The sequence below is a fragment of the Populus alba genome, chromosome 10, assembly GCF_005239225.2.
Source record: "Populus alba chromosome 10, ASM523922v2, whole genome shotgun sequence".
Taxonomy (NCBI): domain Eukaryota; kingdom Viridiplantae; phylum Streptophyta; class Magnoliopsida; order Malpighiales; family Salicaceae; genus Populus; species Populus alba.
Genome location: NC_133293.1, coordinates 5,959,269 through 5,976,961, shown reverse-complemented (window position 1 = coordinate 5,976,961; position 17,693 = coordinate 5,959,269). Strand labels below are relative to the sequence as shown.

The 17,693-nt window shown below is 29.6% G+C and overlaps 1 protein-coding gene across 3 annotated transcripts; it reads left to right on the top strand.

The window, feature by feature from the left end:
• Positions 1–12,567: 12,567 nt before the first annotated feature.
• LOC118045469 (transcription factor BHLH089) lies at positions 12,568–15,495 on the top strand. Of its 3 annotated transcripts, XR_012170842.1 has the most exons (7): positions 12,568–13,104; positions 13,235–13,438; positions 13,576–13,641; positions 14,038–14,106; positions 14,223–14,294; positions 14,432–14,542; positions 15,070–15,207. XR_012170842.1 is itself a non-coding variant. In XM_035054121.2 (6 exons), the coding sequence occupies exons 1-6, from the start codon at positions 12,913–12,915 to the stop codon at positions 15,193–15,195; spliced, it is 729 nt and encodes a 242-aa protein (XP_034910012.1). In that variant the 5' UTR covers positions 12,568–12,912; the 3' UTR covers positions 15,196–15,495. The 3 variants fall into 3 exon arrangements, 2 of the variants coding, with proteins under 2 accessions (XP_034910012.1, XP_034910014.1); XM_035054121.2 differs by lacking the exon at positions 14,432–14,542 and having other exon boundaries at positions 15,070–15,495; XM_035054123.2 differs by lacking the exon at positions 14,432–14,542 and having other exon boundaries at positions 12,569–13,104; positions 13,250–13,438; positions 15,070–15,495.
• Positions 15,496–17,693: the final 2,198 nt, after the last annotated feature.

Below are 17,693 nucleotides of genomic sequence, written 5' to 3'. Positions count from 1 at the left end.
ATAAACTCAAATCCAAGTCCAAAAAACATTATCAAAAGACAATCTCGAACCCAAGCCCGAGGTCCTGCCAAGTTAAGTGTACGTGTGAGTTAAATTCATATTATTTAACTAATATTTGATTGTGACTCTTCAACTTTTTTTAATGAGATAGAAGATCTTTGGTTTCATGAAAACATGTAAATCAACAAAGATTTATTAAACAAATTCAAACAATATACCAATCGATCAATACAGTCGAGGGGAGAGGGAGGGAGAGAGAGAGAGAGAGAGAGAGAGAGGTAAAAAAATCTATGACAATGGCTATATTTTTTTTTTAGATTAACGTGGGTGTCCGGGCCAGTTTGCGTGCACCTCGACTAATCCCACGGGTCCTGAAATTAACGATCATATAAGCCTCCAGTGGCCATCATATGAGCAATCTAGGGTTCGAACCTGAGATCACAGAAAATACAAACCTCTTTATGCCAAACAATGGCTATATTTATGTGTTTGATAACGTGTTATAAGTGATTTTGCAAAACTATGTTTGGTATTGAACTGAATACCCGAACTGTGAGCTGCAGGCATAACAAGCTGTGGACCCTTTACCATATTTCGAGTAACTTGGCACATGACATGCTCTATATATATATATATATATATCGCGTATTTTGCTCGTGGAGTTTCCAAAACTACACCGATCGACTAAAGACATTGGGGTTTTTTTTTCCTCGGGATCAAATAAAATACCTTTCGGAGTCGCCATCTCGAAAGAGGAGTTTGGGCTCGAGTGCCCTGCTATCAGTGCCCTACGATTCTTTCTTGCTTTGCTGGCTGCCATTTATAACATTGCACTGAAGGAGACACGTCCAGCAAATTAGGATTTTGCCTTGAGCACGTTGAAAATCTGCTGCCTACAGGTAATAATGATCTCGAGTAGCCTCTTTGCTCTCGAAAGACTCTTTCTTGGACGCTTTCTTGGACTGGTTATGCCTTATTTAAATGAGTTGGGTGATTATTTTCAGTTTGATGTGATTTTTATTTATAAAAATAATTAAATTGAAATTAAAAAAAAAAAACCAAAAGTAAACTTAACTTAATTCCAACCAAAAATGCACTTGACATTCATCTCTTATTGCCACCGGATAATTACATGAAATCCAAAAGTTCTCAATAATAATCTAGAGGATTTTTTTATTGAATTTTTATTATAATTTTTTATCAAAATTATTTTTATTTATCTCATCTTTTTATTTTGAGGTGGTTGATAACTTAACTTCATAATTTGTTTCTTTTTTATTTATCCTTTTATAAAATTAGCGTGATTTGTAGATTTGATAAGATAATTCAAGTTTTTTTTATTTTACGGGTTTGATTGAGAGTCTTCATTTTTTTTTTAAAATTGTTCTTGACTTTTTATTATAGCATATTTTTTTCTTATAAAGTTAAAAAAATAGTTTTAGCAAAAAATCATGTTACTAAACTTTTTTAAAGTAACAAAAATAAAGGGTGTGAGGATATATCATTGTTCTCTCACACTCATTGTATTGTAGATTACAATCTTTTGTTTTCTTCTTTTGTTATTGAATATTTGTTATGATATTTTTTTCAAATTTATTTTTGTCAATTTTATTTTTTAATATTGGGGTGGTTGAGGATTTGACTTCTTAGTTTGTTTCTTTTTATTTTTAATTTCTATAGGAATGATGTGAATTGCAGGTTTTTTAAGATAACCCAGATTGCTCCGGTTTACGGGTTTGGTGAGGTGTTTATTTTTTTAATTAAACCTGATTTTTTTTATTATCTATTTTTTTTCATATAGTTAAAAAAATAATTTTAAAGAAAAGTTTTTTTTAAAATTTTATAAAGTCCATGGACCTATTTACAGTTTGGCTAGTTGACTTGGTTATTGGGTTGACAAGTTTAACTCTCTTTTTTTATTAATTTTTTTATTTTATCCTTAGATATTGGATTAATTGTATTCAGTTTCATAATTAGTTTTGTTTTTTATGATATTATCGTAGTCTCAAAAAACTTCTTAGTATTGGGTTGATGTTCGATTTTGAATTGTCAATTTTTGCTATCATATAATTAAAATAAATAGTTTTTAAAAAAATTATAGTTCTAGTGGATTCTATAACCTAGTTCATGAGTTTGGTGTGTTAGCCCAAGCTATCCAATTCACAGGTTTGACGAGTTTACCTACCAGCCATATTTTTTTTGGTCCTTTCATTATTTTTAATTTATTTTTATTTTTTAGATTTTATCCTTTAATGTTGGATTGTTTGAGAAATAAACCACATAATTATTTTTTATAAGATTATCAATATCTCAAATAAGTGTCTATTTTTAGATTGTTGTTTAATTTCGTGAGCATCTCTATTTTTATTATATAATTAAATAAAAATAGATTATATAAAAAGTTATTAAATTCAATATAGTCCATGACCCGAGCTGCAGGAGGGACCAAGATCAATTCAATTTGTTATTATCTCGACATATATAAAAAAAAAAACTATCATCTTGAAGTTTTTTTTTTAAATCTAAGCCATATTTTTACTGGCCATTAAGATTGTATTTGAACTCATAAAATTGATTAATTTAAATTGGGTTAATTCTAACATGATTTAATTAAAAATTTAAGTTAGACAAAAAAATGACTCGAGAGATTTTAAAATTGATCTATTTAATTAGATTTAATGATATTGTCAAAAAAAAAATTCTTTCTACTCTAAATAATGTGATCTAACCCGTAGTGTAGCGCCGTAGAATAGACTAATGTTCTTCCTACAATGATCTAAATTTACTTATATATATATATATATATATATATATATATAACCGGTATGGCTTTTGAAGCACGTGAGGAATTAACACCTTGTGCTTTGTAGTTGTATAACATCAACAGGGCCACTTCTTGCATGGATATAGTAAGCATAGATACTCCGAGGGAGATCCCATTTCATGCACATCTCTTGTTTCTTTTCCTAGAGAACCAGTGAACAGCTATTGCGATAACGAAATATATGATTGGACTTTATATATATATTATTGGAGAATTTTTTATATATAAATTTTGAGTGATTTCTCATAATATAGTATATATCTAATAGATTTTTGCTTGAACCAATGAAAACCCATTGTTGTAAGCTTTAATTTAACATGTATATTGTATTTTTTTTTAGATATAAAATAAAACAAAACAAAAATGGATCAAATATTATGTTAATCTATCTGAAAATCCTTAGTTGTTTAAAATTTTATTTTTCTATTAAAACTGGATTATTTTTTTACTTTTATTGCCTTTCAGTTAAATCATTTTTTTAATGAAAATCCGAAATTGTATAGGTGTGTTGTTAATTTATTTTCAACAATATCACACTTGTTTTTAAGAGCATGGAATTATTTTTATATAAATATTATTAGGAATATTTAAGATGCAAAATCTACCAATTTTATTTTTATTTTTTTCAAATTCTACTAATACCTATGTATGTTTTAAAATTTTATGTTTGATCTTGATATATATATATGCTTTGGCACATTAGGCTGGCATGTTGGATAAATTTAGATCCTCTTTTGGGTTGTACAATCTATTTTTCATCAAACTTTGAACAATAAATTCTTCAAATTAGAATTTTTCATTTTTTTATATTATTTTGATGTATTAATATCAAAAATAAATTTTAAAAAATAACTTTTACCATATTTCCAATCATTACAAAACTAGATTAATTTATTTGTGTTCAAATGGTCTTTCCATGGATGCATTTGAGTCTATAGTGTATGTGATATTTTTAACAAACATATAGATGCACACACAGTGTGTATTCAAACTTCAAATAGCTCACCTAGGCCATAAAATTAAGTGAAATACTAAATACTGTAAGTTTGTTTTTTATTATTATTGTAATTCATCTATAGTGAAATATGCCTGGGATATAGTGAATTTTTTTTTTAAGCTTTATTTAAGGGGTATGATGGTCTTTACACACAATTAATTTGTCATTCTTGATTTATTTGAGAACAACATTATCTTTTATTTTTTTAAATAATAGTGCAATTATTGTACTGTCCTTAAAAAATATAATAATTTTAATTTTATCACAAACAGTTAAATTACGCAAGCATATTTACTATGCAAATTTGATAACCGTAATTTTAAGAAATTGATTGTCATTTTCTAATTGTTTTTTATGTTATTGTTATTTAGTCCTATGAACATTATATATATATATATATATGAACAATTGAATTATTTTATTATCCTTGTCATTCAATTTTTTTAGCCTTGACTTCAAGGGTTTAATTGTAATTTTATAAGGGTTTGTTTTTGTTATTGTTGTTTAGTTATAGAGGCATTTCAGTTTTGTGCGCACATATATATATTAAAAAAAAATGTTTACGTGTGTCTAGCAGGTATTTGCCAATCTGCCATCTTTGGGCATATTTATCTTTTGTTTTTTGCTAATTTTTTTTTTAAACCTATGATGAAACTCGGATCATATAATTAGTTCTATGTTATAGTATTTAAACTGTAATTACCTATATTTACAATATTAAAAGATAGATAAAAAGAGAATAGAAAACAACGTATTTGATTTTACCAAAAAAGTAGTATGATTTTTTTTCCTTTTGTGTTTATCTTTATTTTTAATATCATAAATATTAGTAATTATAGTTATGAATTTCTGAACACATGTGATTATGTCTTTAAAAACAATAAAAGTCACTAATTAATAGTGTTGTATGCAAGGATCGGAAGGGTAAATTATTATGTCTTACAAGTTACAAAATTATGTTTATCGTTGAAGTTTTACCTAAAACAGTTAAAATCCCACTTCTGGATGATTGTTTAATAGTTATTGTTAAGGAGTAGAATATATATTAAAAAAAGGGAGATTATCTCTAATATTGAATTACTAGAAATATTATATGGTGTTGAAGTTATAATAACCCATACTTACAGATTAGGAGAGAGATAAACGTAAAAATAAGAGAGAGAAATCACATTTATGTAGAAACAAAAAAAATTTGCCAATCAAAATTTGTTATTTTTTATTTTATTTTTTTTATATAAAATAAAATAAATATAAATGACATAGAAAATAAATGGTCTTTTATATATTTCTTGGTAAATGAAAGATTGACAAATGAGATGTAATATTTAAGATATTTTATCATAAATACAAGATCTCATAAATAAAAATCAATCAATCAAATAATATGGTATGACATTGAAAAAATACATGAGTATCCCTACAATTCTCTATAAAAAGCGGGCTCACCCTAGACATGGATGAGAGAGTTTTAATGGAAGATACAAAATTTTATTTAAGATAAGCAATTCAAGCAAGAAACTCTCTCAAAAGCTCTCAAAGCTCTTTCATCCATGCGTTTAAAGTCTATAAGGAATGAATTTTTGTTGGATCTAACCTGAATGTCTCATAAAAGTTCTTTAAAAACACTTTAGAGTCTAGAGATAAATCTAAAGCACTCTTCAAAACATCAAATCTCCCTTCATCTACGCGCTCAAAGTCTATAATGAACGAATCTTTGTTGGATCAATTCTAAGCACCTCATAAGAGTTCTTCAACAATACTCTGTAGACAAATCAAGAGTACTCTTCAAAGCATCAAATTATTAAATTTTGCTCTATAAATACTCTTCTAAATTCATGTTTTTGCAGGGCATAAATCTTGGCTTGATTTCATAAATAAATCAAGTCATCATAAATTGGATTCAAGTGAAGAATCAAATGATTATTTTATTTTTTAAAAAAAAAAATTTAAATAAAAATTATAAGTAGTTATATATTTTAATAAAATTAAATATTTATACAACTGTGCTTATTTAATTTTCAACTACTCAAATTTGATCCTAAAAAAAGTGATAATAATTCATCTCTCATATTTCTCTCTTCTTTCTATATGTATATCTCTCCTAGTGCTATAAATATTGATAATTATAACTTGAGTATCATAGAATTTCTTATTAACTAGGCATCTATATGTATAAGAAAGAATAAGAAAAAACAGTGATAATGTAGGAGAGAGAAAAGAGAGAATAAAAAAAAAATAGTGTATAGAAATATGGTAAATAGAGTTGGAGTTCCAATTATACAGTAAGAATTTTAATATGTTTATCTATTTATGTTTCAATATGCTAAGACATAAATATATTTTGTGCATGTTTTATTAAACAAAAATATGAAAACAAAGACTCTCAAATATAACCAAAAAAATGTAAGACAATAAGATTCTTTTTATTAAAAAAATGTTAACAATAAAAGCTTTTTAAAAATAAAAAAAACCTCAAAAGGGTGGTTTATTAAATTTAAGGAATAAAATGAAAATTTGTGAAAGTACAATTTAAATCTCACCAATAAGATTTTTTTTTAATCTTTACTCATCCTTGTAGATCGTAATCGGATCAATGGATGTGATGTTAGTAGGAAATAACACAAAATAAGCTACATTCATTTTCAAGATTTATCCAATGTGATGGATTACAATAGAGCTAAGGTGCATACCACCTAAGTTTAAAGTTTTTTCATTTTAATCTTAGATTTTTAGTTTTTATAAATATACTCTTAAATGTAAGGCTTATTTTATAGATATCATAACCTAAATTTTGACCCTCTTTATATATTCCAAATAAAAATAGAAAATAATAAAAAAAGTATTTTCAATAAAACTAGTCAATTTTAATTATTTTGTTTTTTTTGTGATTTTTATTTAATTTTTGCGTGGCTAGAAACAATCATAAAATACAAAAACAAAAAAATAGGAACTAAAATCTTGGGAAATCAAATAGGAAAGATAAAATGAGCTTAAATGTTTGATTAGGAAGGAATCAATGAGATTGCTTAAATGTTTGATTTGATTAGGAAGGAATCAACGATATCATAATTAAAAAGAAAATAACAAGATTTTGAACTTAACGAAAATATTTTTTGTATATTCAAGATCATGGTAAAAGAAAAATCAAATATGATGGAAAGAAATATTTTGTGCAACAAGATTTTTCCATTAAAGTAGAAATCTTCAATTAATTTTTCCTTAAAGGAAAAAAATATTCAATTAATTTTTCATTATGTAAGAATCTTCAATTAATTCTTTCCTAATTAATTTTGCTATTATAAATAGAGGACAACAGAAAAAAGAAAGGGGGAAAAGGTTTTCTATAAGAAGAACAAAATAGCAGAAAAGAAACACACAAAAAAGAAAAGAGAAGGTAAGCCACAAAGAAAAAAGAAGAAGAGATTTCTCCTTCAAGTTTTTCCTCACCATGACAACTACCCTCTCTCCCTCACATTTTCTCTAATATTTTTTTCATCAAGCCTGTTATTTCTGTAGCACCACAGTTTTTTATTTTCCAGTCATCAAACCATATCAATTTCAGCCAATAAAACACCATCCAAACAACCATCTTCCATAACAAAGAAATCTATTCGCAGCCATAAAAAAAAAAAAAGAAGCCTAGAAAACCTTTTATGGAGACGCCCCCATGAAACAACTTAGAAACTCTATGAGAACCAAAACATTGTTTGATTTTTAATTCATAACAAGAGCCATGCATCTCAATTTCAAGTGTTCTTTAGGTTGATGGAAAGCTAATATATAGGCCTATAATTTTTATGAGAGTTAAAAATTCACTCTACCTTTTGGAAGCCTAGAAAATAGCCAAAACAAACAAGTTAAAATTTGTCAAGAAGTTCATTGCAGCTTAGACTTGTTTTGGTTTTTAACCTTTATCTAGAGTTACAAAAGTAAATAAAAAAAATACAAACTTAGATGTTTTAGAAAGTCTAGAAGGTGATATCAAACTTTTTTGAAAGGTCCAACTCAAAATATGATGTCTTGACATTCAAAATCCAGTTGGAAGTTGCGGCAGAAATAACAGTAACACTCCACAACAACATTAACATGCCACTACTGTTCTGACTGCCTCTGCATGTTTCGACAATCCATAGACAACCAAAACCACCCTAGAAGGTCGATCTCTAATCCTAAATCATTTTCTTGATAGATTGATAATTTTTAGGACTAAACATTAGTTGCATATGTGATTTTGGACTGTTTGATGATAAGTTGTGATTATGTGAGTTTGATTAAGGATAATGAGTTTGTTTCTACATATGGGTGTTCTTTTGTGATATTCTTTGTGTAATTTGATGATGATGATCATGTTTGTATAGTTGTGAAAAGACTAATGGGTTGATTAATGTGATAATGTATTAGAGTATGAGGTATTGCATGGCTATTTCCTTGAAGCATGGATTGTAACAAAGTAAAAGAGGATAATATAAAAATTATTGATTTCACTTTTTATTTTAGCAAGGCCAAGTGTAAACCCTTGAAGGGAAAATATAATCAATGAGGTAAAATTTATACAAATAGAGTAAAATGAATATTTAACTCATAGAGATGATGATAGATGTGTAAAATTAGAATAAAATGTTTATGTATGAATTTTAAAAAAATGATTTATGAAAAATAGTTGGAAAGGAAAACACGGAAATGAATAACTTGTAAAGGAATAACAACAATATATTGGTGAAAATCTTGGTTAAAATAGATAATGGTACGGAAAATTAAAAATAAGTGGTAATTGAGCTTAAGATTGAAAAGTAGAATAAGATATTTTGGAATAAGAAAATGCTCTTAAAAATTAATGGGAAAAAATAAATTTAAATACAATATATAAAAAGATGAAACAAGAAATTAGGAGTTTTAGTGCAAAATCGCTAATCGGACAACTTTACACTATCAAACGTAACTTTAAATCTGACTTTCAGATAGAGCTAAAATTTTATGTAGATCCTTAAATATATTATTTTACTGTTGGGAAAATTTCTAGATGATCGAAGTTTAGAAGGGCTGCGAAAAAATGGAGACAACCGATATAATTATAAAGGTCTCATTAAAGGTAAAATGATCATTGGACAAACAAATTAAACAAAACAACTTCTTCTTCGTCTTTAAAGTTGTTGAATAAGTTGGAGAAAAAGAGAGAAAGAGAGAAAAGAAAGGGGAGAGCAAAACTATCAAAAACATGAGAGAGCAAAGGCAAAATCTAGGCTAAATTCATAAGTTAGGAAGTGTGAGGCATTAACTAACCCAACAAGCAAGGAATTGAGAAGAAATTAAGTGGGAAAAAAAGAGGGAAAAACAAGGTAGTAACTCACGGCAAGGAAGAACAAAATTGGGGGAGTGAAAAAAACTTTAACTGGTTAGCATTCGAAGTTCGTTTTAGTGTTGGGTAAGAAGTTTTAAGTGTATTTGAACAAATTTAAATGGAAAGAAATGAAATTGATGCATAATTGTTGGATTTTTGAACTAGGGTTCCTAGGAGAAATTTGGCATAAATGTGAAATTATTATGGTTTGATGCAATTAGGATAGTATAGATTATGAATGATGCAAAATAATGGAGAATGAAAGACAAAAATTTGTGTTTTGGAAGTGGTTAGGCCAAAACAATTTGTGCAGAAATCAAATGAATGTTCGTGAATTGTGTGTATTTGAAGTGTTTTATAGTGAATTGGAATGGATTTAGTTTTTTTTTTTTAGTGCATTTGTAGAAATCACATTCTGATCTCATTACTTAGGTTGTGGATTTGACAGGTTAACTAATTTTTTTTTAAATTTATATATATATATATATATATATATATATATTATCCTTAAATATTGAGTTAATTGAAAATTGAGCTTTATAATTTGTTTTGATTTACTTTATATGAGGTTATTATGGTCTCATTATCCAAATCATGAATTTGGCAAGTTAACCCAAACTGAACCAAGTCGATCCAATATGTTATTTTTTTAATATTAAAATAATAATAAATAAATAAATTCTTTTTATTTTTTAGTTAAACTATGTTTTTTATTGGTTGTTCGTGTTATCTTTGAATATATTAAGTTGACCGGGTTATATCGAGTCAACTTCTACATATTTTTTTTCTACTAAAAAAAATATTAGTAACGCTTGAATATTTTTTTTACGTTAAAATAATAATTTAACCCTACCATAATGTAGCTAACAATCTAGTGCTAAATCTGAAATTTTTGGATTAGTGATGAATATAGTAATATAGATGATTTATAAATATAATGTGAGGTTAAATAAAATTAAGCTAAAGTATCTTATATTAATACATGCAATTCTAAAACCCTTGTTTTATTCTTGTTATCTATCCTACACTCATACAGCGTGTATGCTAGTTTTTTCTTATTAAAAAAAAAAAAATTCTAAAATACATGAAAAAAAACTTAATGAAACCAAAAAAAAAAAAAAAGTCAGATATGGCTAAAACTTTAATAAGGGGCCGCTCAAGGGTGGGTGGTCCTCAATCCATTCCTAATCCATGATTATCGGAGATCAAGAACCATAATTATGGGAAACTTTAACGTGGTTCAACATCACAATGATACACGTAATAATAGCAATCATTAGATGTTATTACGAGAGTGATACGTTATTCAAACAAATACCTAGGATGATAAGTATATCTTAGCACATACAGCTTATTATTCAAAATTATAGATTTAAAACCCGGCCCGGTAGGTCGACTCGACTAATTTAAAGCTAAAACCGGATCAGGTTAAAAAAAAATAGGAAAAGAAAAAACCAATGTGACCTGGTTGATTTAACAAAACTCGATTAAAAACCCAGTTGCAACCCATTGATTATTATTTTTTTTACTAAAACAATTTTTTTTTTTTTTTAAAGAATTGATCCGGGTGATCTGGTGATCTGGTCAAAATCCAGAATCTAAACATTGGACCAGGCGGGATCTAAAAACTATGTTCAAAACCCCATGTCGTTAAGCAAACTAGATTAGATCAAGTTTTTGGTTTAGTCAAATGGTATGTGTACATTGTGCTAGCTAAACTAGATAATATAAATTAACTTGAGATAATTATTTTTTTTAATAAATTAAAATAATAATAAATTAAAAATTATTTTTTAAAAAATAAAATTTTTAATCGAGTTTTGATTGAATCAAGATTAATCTATTAGGTCAGTTAAGTCAACTCTATATTAGCTTTTATTTTTTTTTAATCCCAACTCAGGTTAGCGATTGGCTGGCTAGTCGAAGTTTATTAATAGCAAGTTCAATACAATTTAAAAAAAAAATTTACATTAATTATTTAGTATATCAATTTTTTGTTTTTTTTTATTGAAGTATATGTACTTTTATTTTTGATCAACTAAAAAGAATAAAACAACAAAATAGTAAATAATAAAGTACACAAATTGTTTAAAAAAAAATAAAGAAGAATAAAATACAACTTGTCTAGAAAAAAAGAAAAAAAAAAACCTAGTTCATTCAATTTCCTTCACTACCTCAAAATCCAGGTAAAACTACGCATCTAATGTAAAAGATATCAAATTTAATTATTTTTACAAAATAACAATCTTAAATTCAAATTTGTACTAAGCTTAGTCTATAAAAACTCACCCCATTCAATTGCTTTACCACTTTATCAAGGCCAACTCTTATGCAGAATTATTAAATCCAACAAAACCTTTATTATATTCAAATTTACAGTGATTATTCAGACAACATCCATATGATTTTTTTTCTTAATTCAAGGTCGGATAAAGATACACTTTATAATAACATCAACATTTAATAACAAATTTTAATAAAAACACTTAATGGTTAAAGTTCTTAAAATTCAGTAACTAAAACAACAAAAGATATAATTATATTTGTGCTTGGCATGTAGATCCAAAACTTGATCTATAAACCGGGATTCAAAAAAATAAAAAATAGATAAAAATTAATCTAGTTAAATTAAGGTTACTCTAATTTAACCAACTTAATCAAAAATTGATTTATATATTTTAAGAAAGTAATTTTAACTTTAAAAATTTAAAATGATATTATTTTAATTTACTACTTTTAACATATCTAACCAAATCTATTTGAGTCTTAAACTTGGACATTTAATAACTTTGATATTCATATCTCATTGACTATTTAGAGCGTGTTTGGTAGTGTGGTAGCGGTTGCTTTTCAAATAGTTTTTCATGCCGAAATACATGCTAATGATGTTTTTTTATTTTTTAAAAATTATTTTTGACATTAGCACATCAAAACGATCCAAAAAGTACAAACCGAACTTAATTTTAACAAAAAAAAAATTTGAATTTAGGCAAAACACCGTTTGGAATGCAATGCCAAACAGTGTCTTAGAAGTGTTTGGTTTGGAGGTGTGGTTGATTTTTTTTTTGTGGGATCCATATAAAAAGCATGTATTTTTTTTCACTTTTATGCTATGTGATTTGTGTTTTAAGATGTTTGAATCTTTGAAAACAAAGTTATCATACCTTTAAGTCAAACAAGCACTTGATATCGTAGTAGTTCCTGTTTTTTAAATTGTTTTTTATTTGAAAAAATATTAAATTAATATTTTAAAATAATTTTTAATAATCTGGTGATATTAAAAATATAAAAATTATTTAAATATATTTTTAATTAAACAAATATTTTTAAAAAATAATTATACCTCAGGTCCCCCAAAGCATACATTGAATGCTATGAACAACAGAACGCAATAAATAGATGAGCATAGATGGGAAAAAGAAAGTGTGACGGTGTGAGGAAAAGAAGAAGCAAAGGTAGATAGGCTGGGGGGAGAGAGAGAGAGGGAGTGAGTGAGTTTAAAGAAAGGAAAGGTTATACTCTAAAAGGCTGGAGGCTTCGAGAATAGCTCATGGCTACTGAAGTGACACGCTCACTCCGTCCACTGTAAGGAAGTGAAGACTATTTAGTTACAACTCCCGAGGAAGTGAGAGTGGAAGCACACTGCGCACCAAACTCCACTGTCTAAGGAGATCACACACCAACATCGTCACTTTGTCTCTCTCTCGTTCCCTTTCCCCATCTACTGGTATTGGGATTTTAATAATATTTAGAATGGATCCGCCTGCAATGATGAATGAAGGAGGTCCTTACAGTTTGGAGGAGATCTGGCAATTTCCCATTAACGGGAGCGGAAGAGGGCACTTTGATTTACTTAATTTAGAGCAGAGAGCAGCAGCTTCTGTCAGGAAACGTCGCGATGTTGATGATGATGATTCTTCAAAACCCACTACCAACGGACTTCTGGTACTTTTATTTCTGATCTAATTTATTTGTTTTTATAATAATGTTCTATTGATCTGTTTGAATCCGTAATGTTTTTTTGAGATTTAGGACTTAGCTGTTCCTATTTTTTACCTTTGAACTGAATTGGGAGCATTGTGATGGTAAGCGGCTCAAAACATCAGGGAGTAAAGATGAGGATCATCATCGTCATCATGATTCTAAAGATGAAGCAGAACCCAGTTCAGGCAAGCATGTGGAACACAAAACTCAACCACCAGAGCCATCAAAACAAGATTATATCCACGTACGAGCAAGAAGGGGTCAAGCTACTGATAGCCACAGTCTAGCTGAAAGAGTAATTTTCTTTATTTATATATCCTCCTATACTTGTCCTTTAAAAAAAAAAAATGAAAACCCTACAATTTAGCAATAATGAAGATGCCTTATCCAACAACCTATGACTTCTGCTTACGAGAACTTTCTTGTGGACAGGCTAGGAGAGAAAAGATAAGCGAAAGGATGAAAATTCTTCAGGATCTAGTCCCAGGCTGTAACAAGGTATGGTACTGGAATTACCTTAAAATTCATATTTATTTAGTCCCAAAACACTTGCAGTTCTGTTCCATTATTCATTTAGTTTTGCAGGAAGATACTGTGAAATAAATTTAGTTCAGTTTATCAATGGACATGTTAGGATAGAATAATCAAGGACAGGGATTTAGGTAGCAACAAGCCTAAGTTCACCACTGTAAAAGTTATCGAGTATTTTAAAAGATCACTTTTGAGATTTGTTTTAAGTTCCAATACACTAGCATTTATTGGAATAAAGTTTGATAAGGCAGATGTTTGGAGCTCGCTTCTGTAAAAGTTATATTATAAAAGAATTGTTTTGAGATTGATCTTGAGTTTCCAGATTATGTATAAATTAGACTAAAGTCGTATGCTTGAATGCAGGTTATTGGCAAGGCCCTGGTCCTTGACGAGATTATCAATTACATCCAATCATTACAACGTCAGGTTGAGGTATGAATTCTTATTTCTTATATTGGATTCAGTGCAGAAACAAGTTGTATATGTTTTGTTCTCTTTTTATTTCTGTTGACATTAATATTAAGTCGACAAGTTACTGGAAATTGCAGTTTCTATCAATGAAGCTTGAAGCAGTGAATACGAGAATGAACCCTGGAATTGAAGTCTTTGCTTCTAAAGATGTAGGTTCCAACACTTTGTCCTGGTGTTGTGTTTAGTTAAGCTGCATACTTGAATTTTAGTGTACTCAGCATTTTTCATGGTTGTTTTATGTTCAATTGGTGGGTTAATTCAACATTTAACTGCCTTTTGTGGGCAGCATATCATAAACCTTAAGGTGTTCATCAAACTTGTCTGATTGATGGGTGATCAATCATTACTAAGAGGAAGAGGGCGTCCAAAGGTCCCCCGGTCTTACTTTACCATATAGGTGAGATGGTTGGCAGTTCAAACAAAGCAGAGATGTGTTATCGCAGAAGTTTATTTGAGGATAGTTAACCCAGCTCCGCTTCTTTTAGATTTCTCCCTCCATATTTCCTTTGATTTTTTTTTTGTTAGGTTTATTAATTATATTTGTAGGAAATAAAGCTTCTTCACTCACCAAATTTTGCATGATACGCTTGGTTATGCAATCTTGCTTTTGCTGATGCCTGTTTCTGCTTAGGAATCACTATAGCACAAAATTAAATTCTCTTGTAGATGAACCTTGCAAGTGGTAGACATGCTTAAAATGACAGGTTGCCTTTTGTGAGTTAACCTCCTCTTAATGGTCTTTTCATGGTGATTATTTCTAGATATGTGTAGTTTGATTCTTTTCACGGACCGATAAGGGAAAAGAGTCAAAGAGCCTGATATAGGTCTGAGCTTATGTTAATAAATAAAAAGTGCGCAAAGATGTTACGATTTCCTTTGTATTGTGAAAGAATAAATCTCACCACAAATCAGTTTTTATTGCAGTTTGGACAAGCTTTTGACACTGCTGGCATGGCATTTGGTTCTCAAGCCCCGAGGGAATACAGTCGTGGTACATCACCAGAATGGTTGCATATGCAGGTTGGTGGTGGTTTTGAAAGAACGTCATAATGTAGAAAATCCTCACCAATTACCAGTAAGAACTCTAAGTGGCAAATGCTTCATCCTTCACTGGCTGTCAAAATATATATACTCCACATGGTTAAAACGAAGACCAGATTTCCAATTCAACTTCAGGCTGCTCTAGGTTACTATCTGAAGTCTGAACATCCCCATTTGTTTGTGTTGGAAAATTATTCTTTTACTGCAACATCTCTTAGCAGGCATCTTGTTCATGTCTGTGCTAATACGTGAACAGACAGAACCTCCTAAAATGAGTATTAATCTTGTAAAAGAAAGTTATTTGTCCTATATTTTCGTTACCTGCTATGATTATCAAAAAATAACAATAATAAAAAAAAACCTTCTGGTGAATTCTACCAATAAATGAGCATGTTTCTGGGTGAGGAACAGACAGAGTCCATGGTTTGATGTTTCGTTCTGTTGATAGCAATTCGAGCTTGGCATTACTTTATCATCATTTTTTAGCTTAATGTTAAGCTTAAGTGGGCTAGAGTTGATTTATTTATTATTATAATCAACCTGTTGCTGTTTTGTACCCCGATTTCACTCAGCTGGCCACTGATGATGCGGCCTAACACAACTCTGACTGTTAGATCCTGTGTTAGGATGCTTCAACCTCAAGCCCATATGCAGCCCCTATCAGTAAGATCCAACCAACAATATTATTTACAAATAACCAGGCAACAGCCTTTGTATAAACTCACCTCACAACCAAGGTAAATATCGAAGCCAGGTAGACCTATGTAATAATAAACTAGCAAGGGCAAACCACCTGTAATAAACAATTGCCATCACTAAGTTATCAGCTCATTTCTCCGAGATAATATCGACCACAGAAACCACACCACCGAGCAAGATACTTTAGGTTCACTTGTCTGTTGATAGGTTCCTCGAGAGACACATTTCTCCCACAGAAACATGGGAAATACGATATTTGATTGTGCTTGTATTATCTTATATATTGGTCCTAACAGAAAGTGTAGTTAAATAGGAGATCTCTTCTTTCCCAAACAGATTGAAGAACACCTTCTCAAAAAAAGAAAGGAAAAAATGGATATCATACATGTTCCTAGTCCTGGTGCACTTTTAACACTGAAGGCATCTTAGCCACTCAAGATTGGCAATGGTAAAGGGATACCTCAAGAAGTGCTTTAACAATAGAAAGTGCATCCAGTAGCAGCATCCCATCGATGGGAAAAGACAAAAGAAAGGGAAAAACCGATCAATTGATTAAACTGAAAAAACTGAAAAAAAAAATTAATTGAAAAAACCGAACTAATAGAAAAAACAGAAAAAAACAATTAAAAAATAAAAAAAAATCACGGTCTGGTTCGGTTCTGGTTTAAAAAAGCTTAAACCGATTGAACTGGACCAAACCGAACCGGTTTTAAAAAAAAAGAGTATAAAAAGAACAATTCATAACCCTAAATCACTTTCCTCATTAACAGTTGTCAACCCCCTCTCCCCTTCCCCTTCCCCTTCCCCTTCCCAGAACCCAGAACCCTAAATCATTTTTCTCCTTTCTAGCCACCAACCCCCCTCAAGCCTTCCCTTCCATTTCTGCCTTCTCAGCCTTCCCCTTCCAGTTTCACAATCCAGATGTAAGGGAACCATTATTCAAGAAATCTTGCCTTTGATAGTAATACAAAATAACTTATACTAGTTCCATCATTGTGTTGGGCGGAGGGAAGTTTGAGATTCTCTACATATCCCAAAAGAAAAGGTTTTGCTAAAGCCAATATGGCATTTACAGCTGGCAAAAGAGCCAAAGACCCAAGAAAATTTATGGTCAATCAGCTCTCTCAGGACCTCCCTTTCCCAGCCCTCCCCTACCCCTACCCCTTCCCCTTCCCCTTCCTAGCCCTTATGTGAAAAACTTTGATTAGTGGTTGCTTTTCTTGAATTTCTAAGTGGTTGCTGTGATTAATAGCTTAGATTGGTATTTGATGTCAGATTTTTCCTTTGATTTAGCTCAATGATGAAGATTAGTCTAGTTTTTATGCAAAAAACCGACCCAAACCAAACAAAACTGGTTTGGTTTGAACCGGTTCTTAGTTTGGTTCAGGTTATATTAATAAGGAATACTATTTTCCGGTTCAATTGAATTTTTAGGTTAAAATTAGACTGAACCGGACCGTGAACACCTCTAACTAGGAGCCTGAAGTGGCTGTGTTTGGAACGCTCCTTGCACCTTGTTTGTAAAAAATTTATTATTATTATTTTAAAATAATTATATATATATATATATATATTTTTTTTTTTTTGTTAGATTGATTTAATGTGCTGATGTCAAAAATAATTTTGTTTTTATTTTAATACATTTCTAAGCGAAAAGCACTTTGAACCGTCACCACTACAACAATTCCAAACAAACCCTCGGAGTATGAAAAAAAGGTGAGAAAAGGATAACTACAAATTCATCCTCAACTTATTGGGAGATTCACAAATCAATCCCTACTTTTCTTTTCTGTTTTCCTAAAGCCTAA

Coding starts and splice junctions, on each gene's coding strand:
- LOC118045469 (XM_035054121.2), top strand. CDS start 12,913: ATGGATCCGCCTGCAATGATGAATGAAGGAGGTCCTTACAGTTTGGAG. Junction 13,105..13,234: donor CCACTACCAACGGACTTCTG/GTACTTTTATTT, acceptor CTGAATTGGGAG/CATTGTGATGGTAAGCGGCT. Junction 14,107..14,222: donor CATTACAACGTCAGGTTGAG/GTATGAATTCTT, acceptor TGGAAATTGCAG/TTTCTATCAATGAAGCTTGA.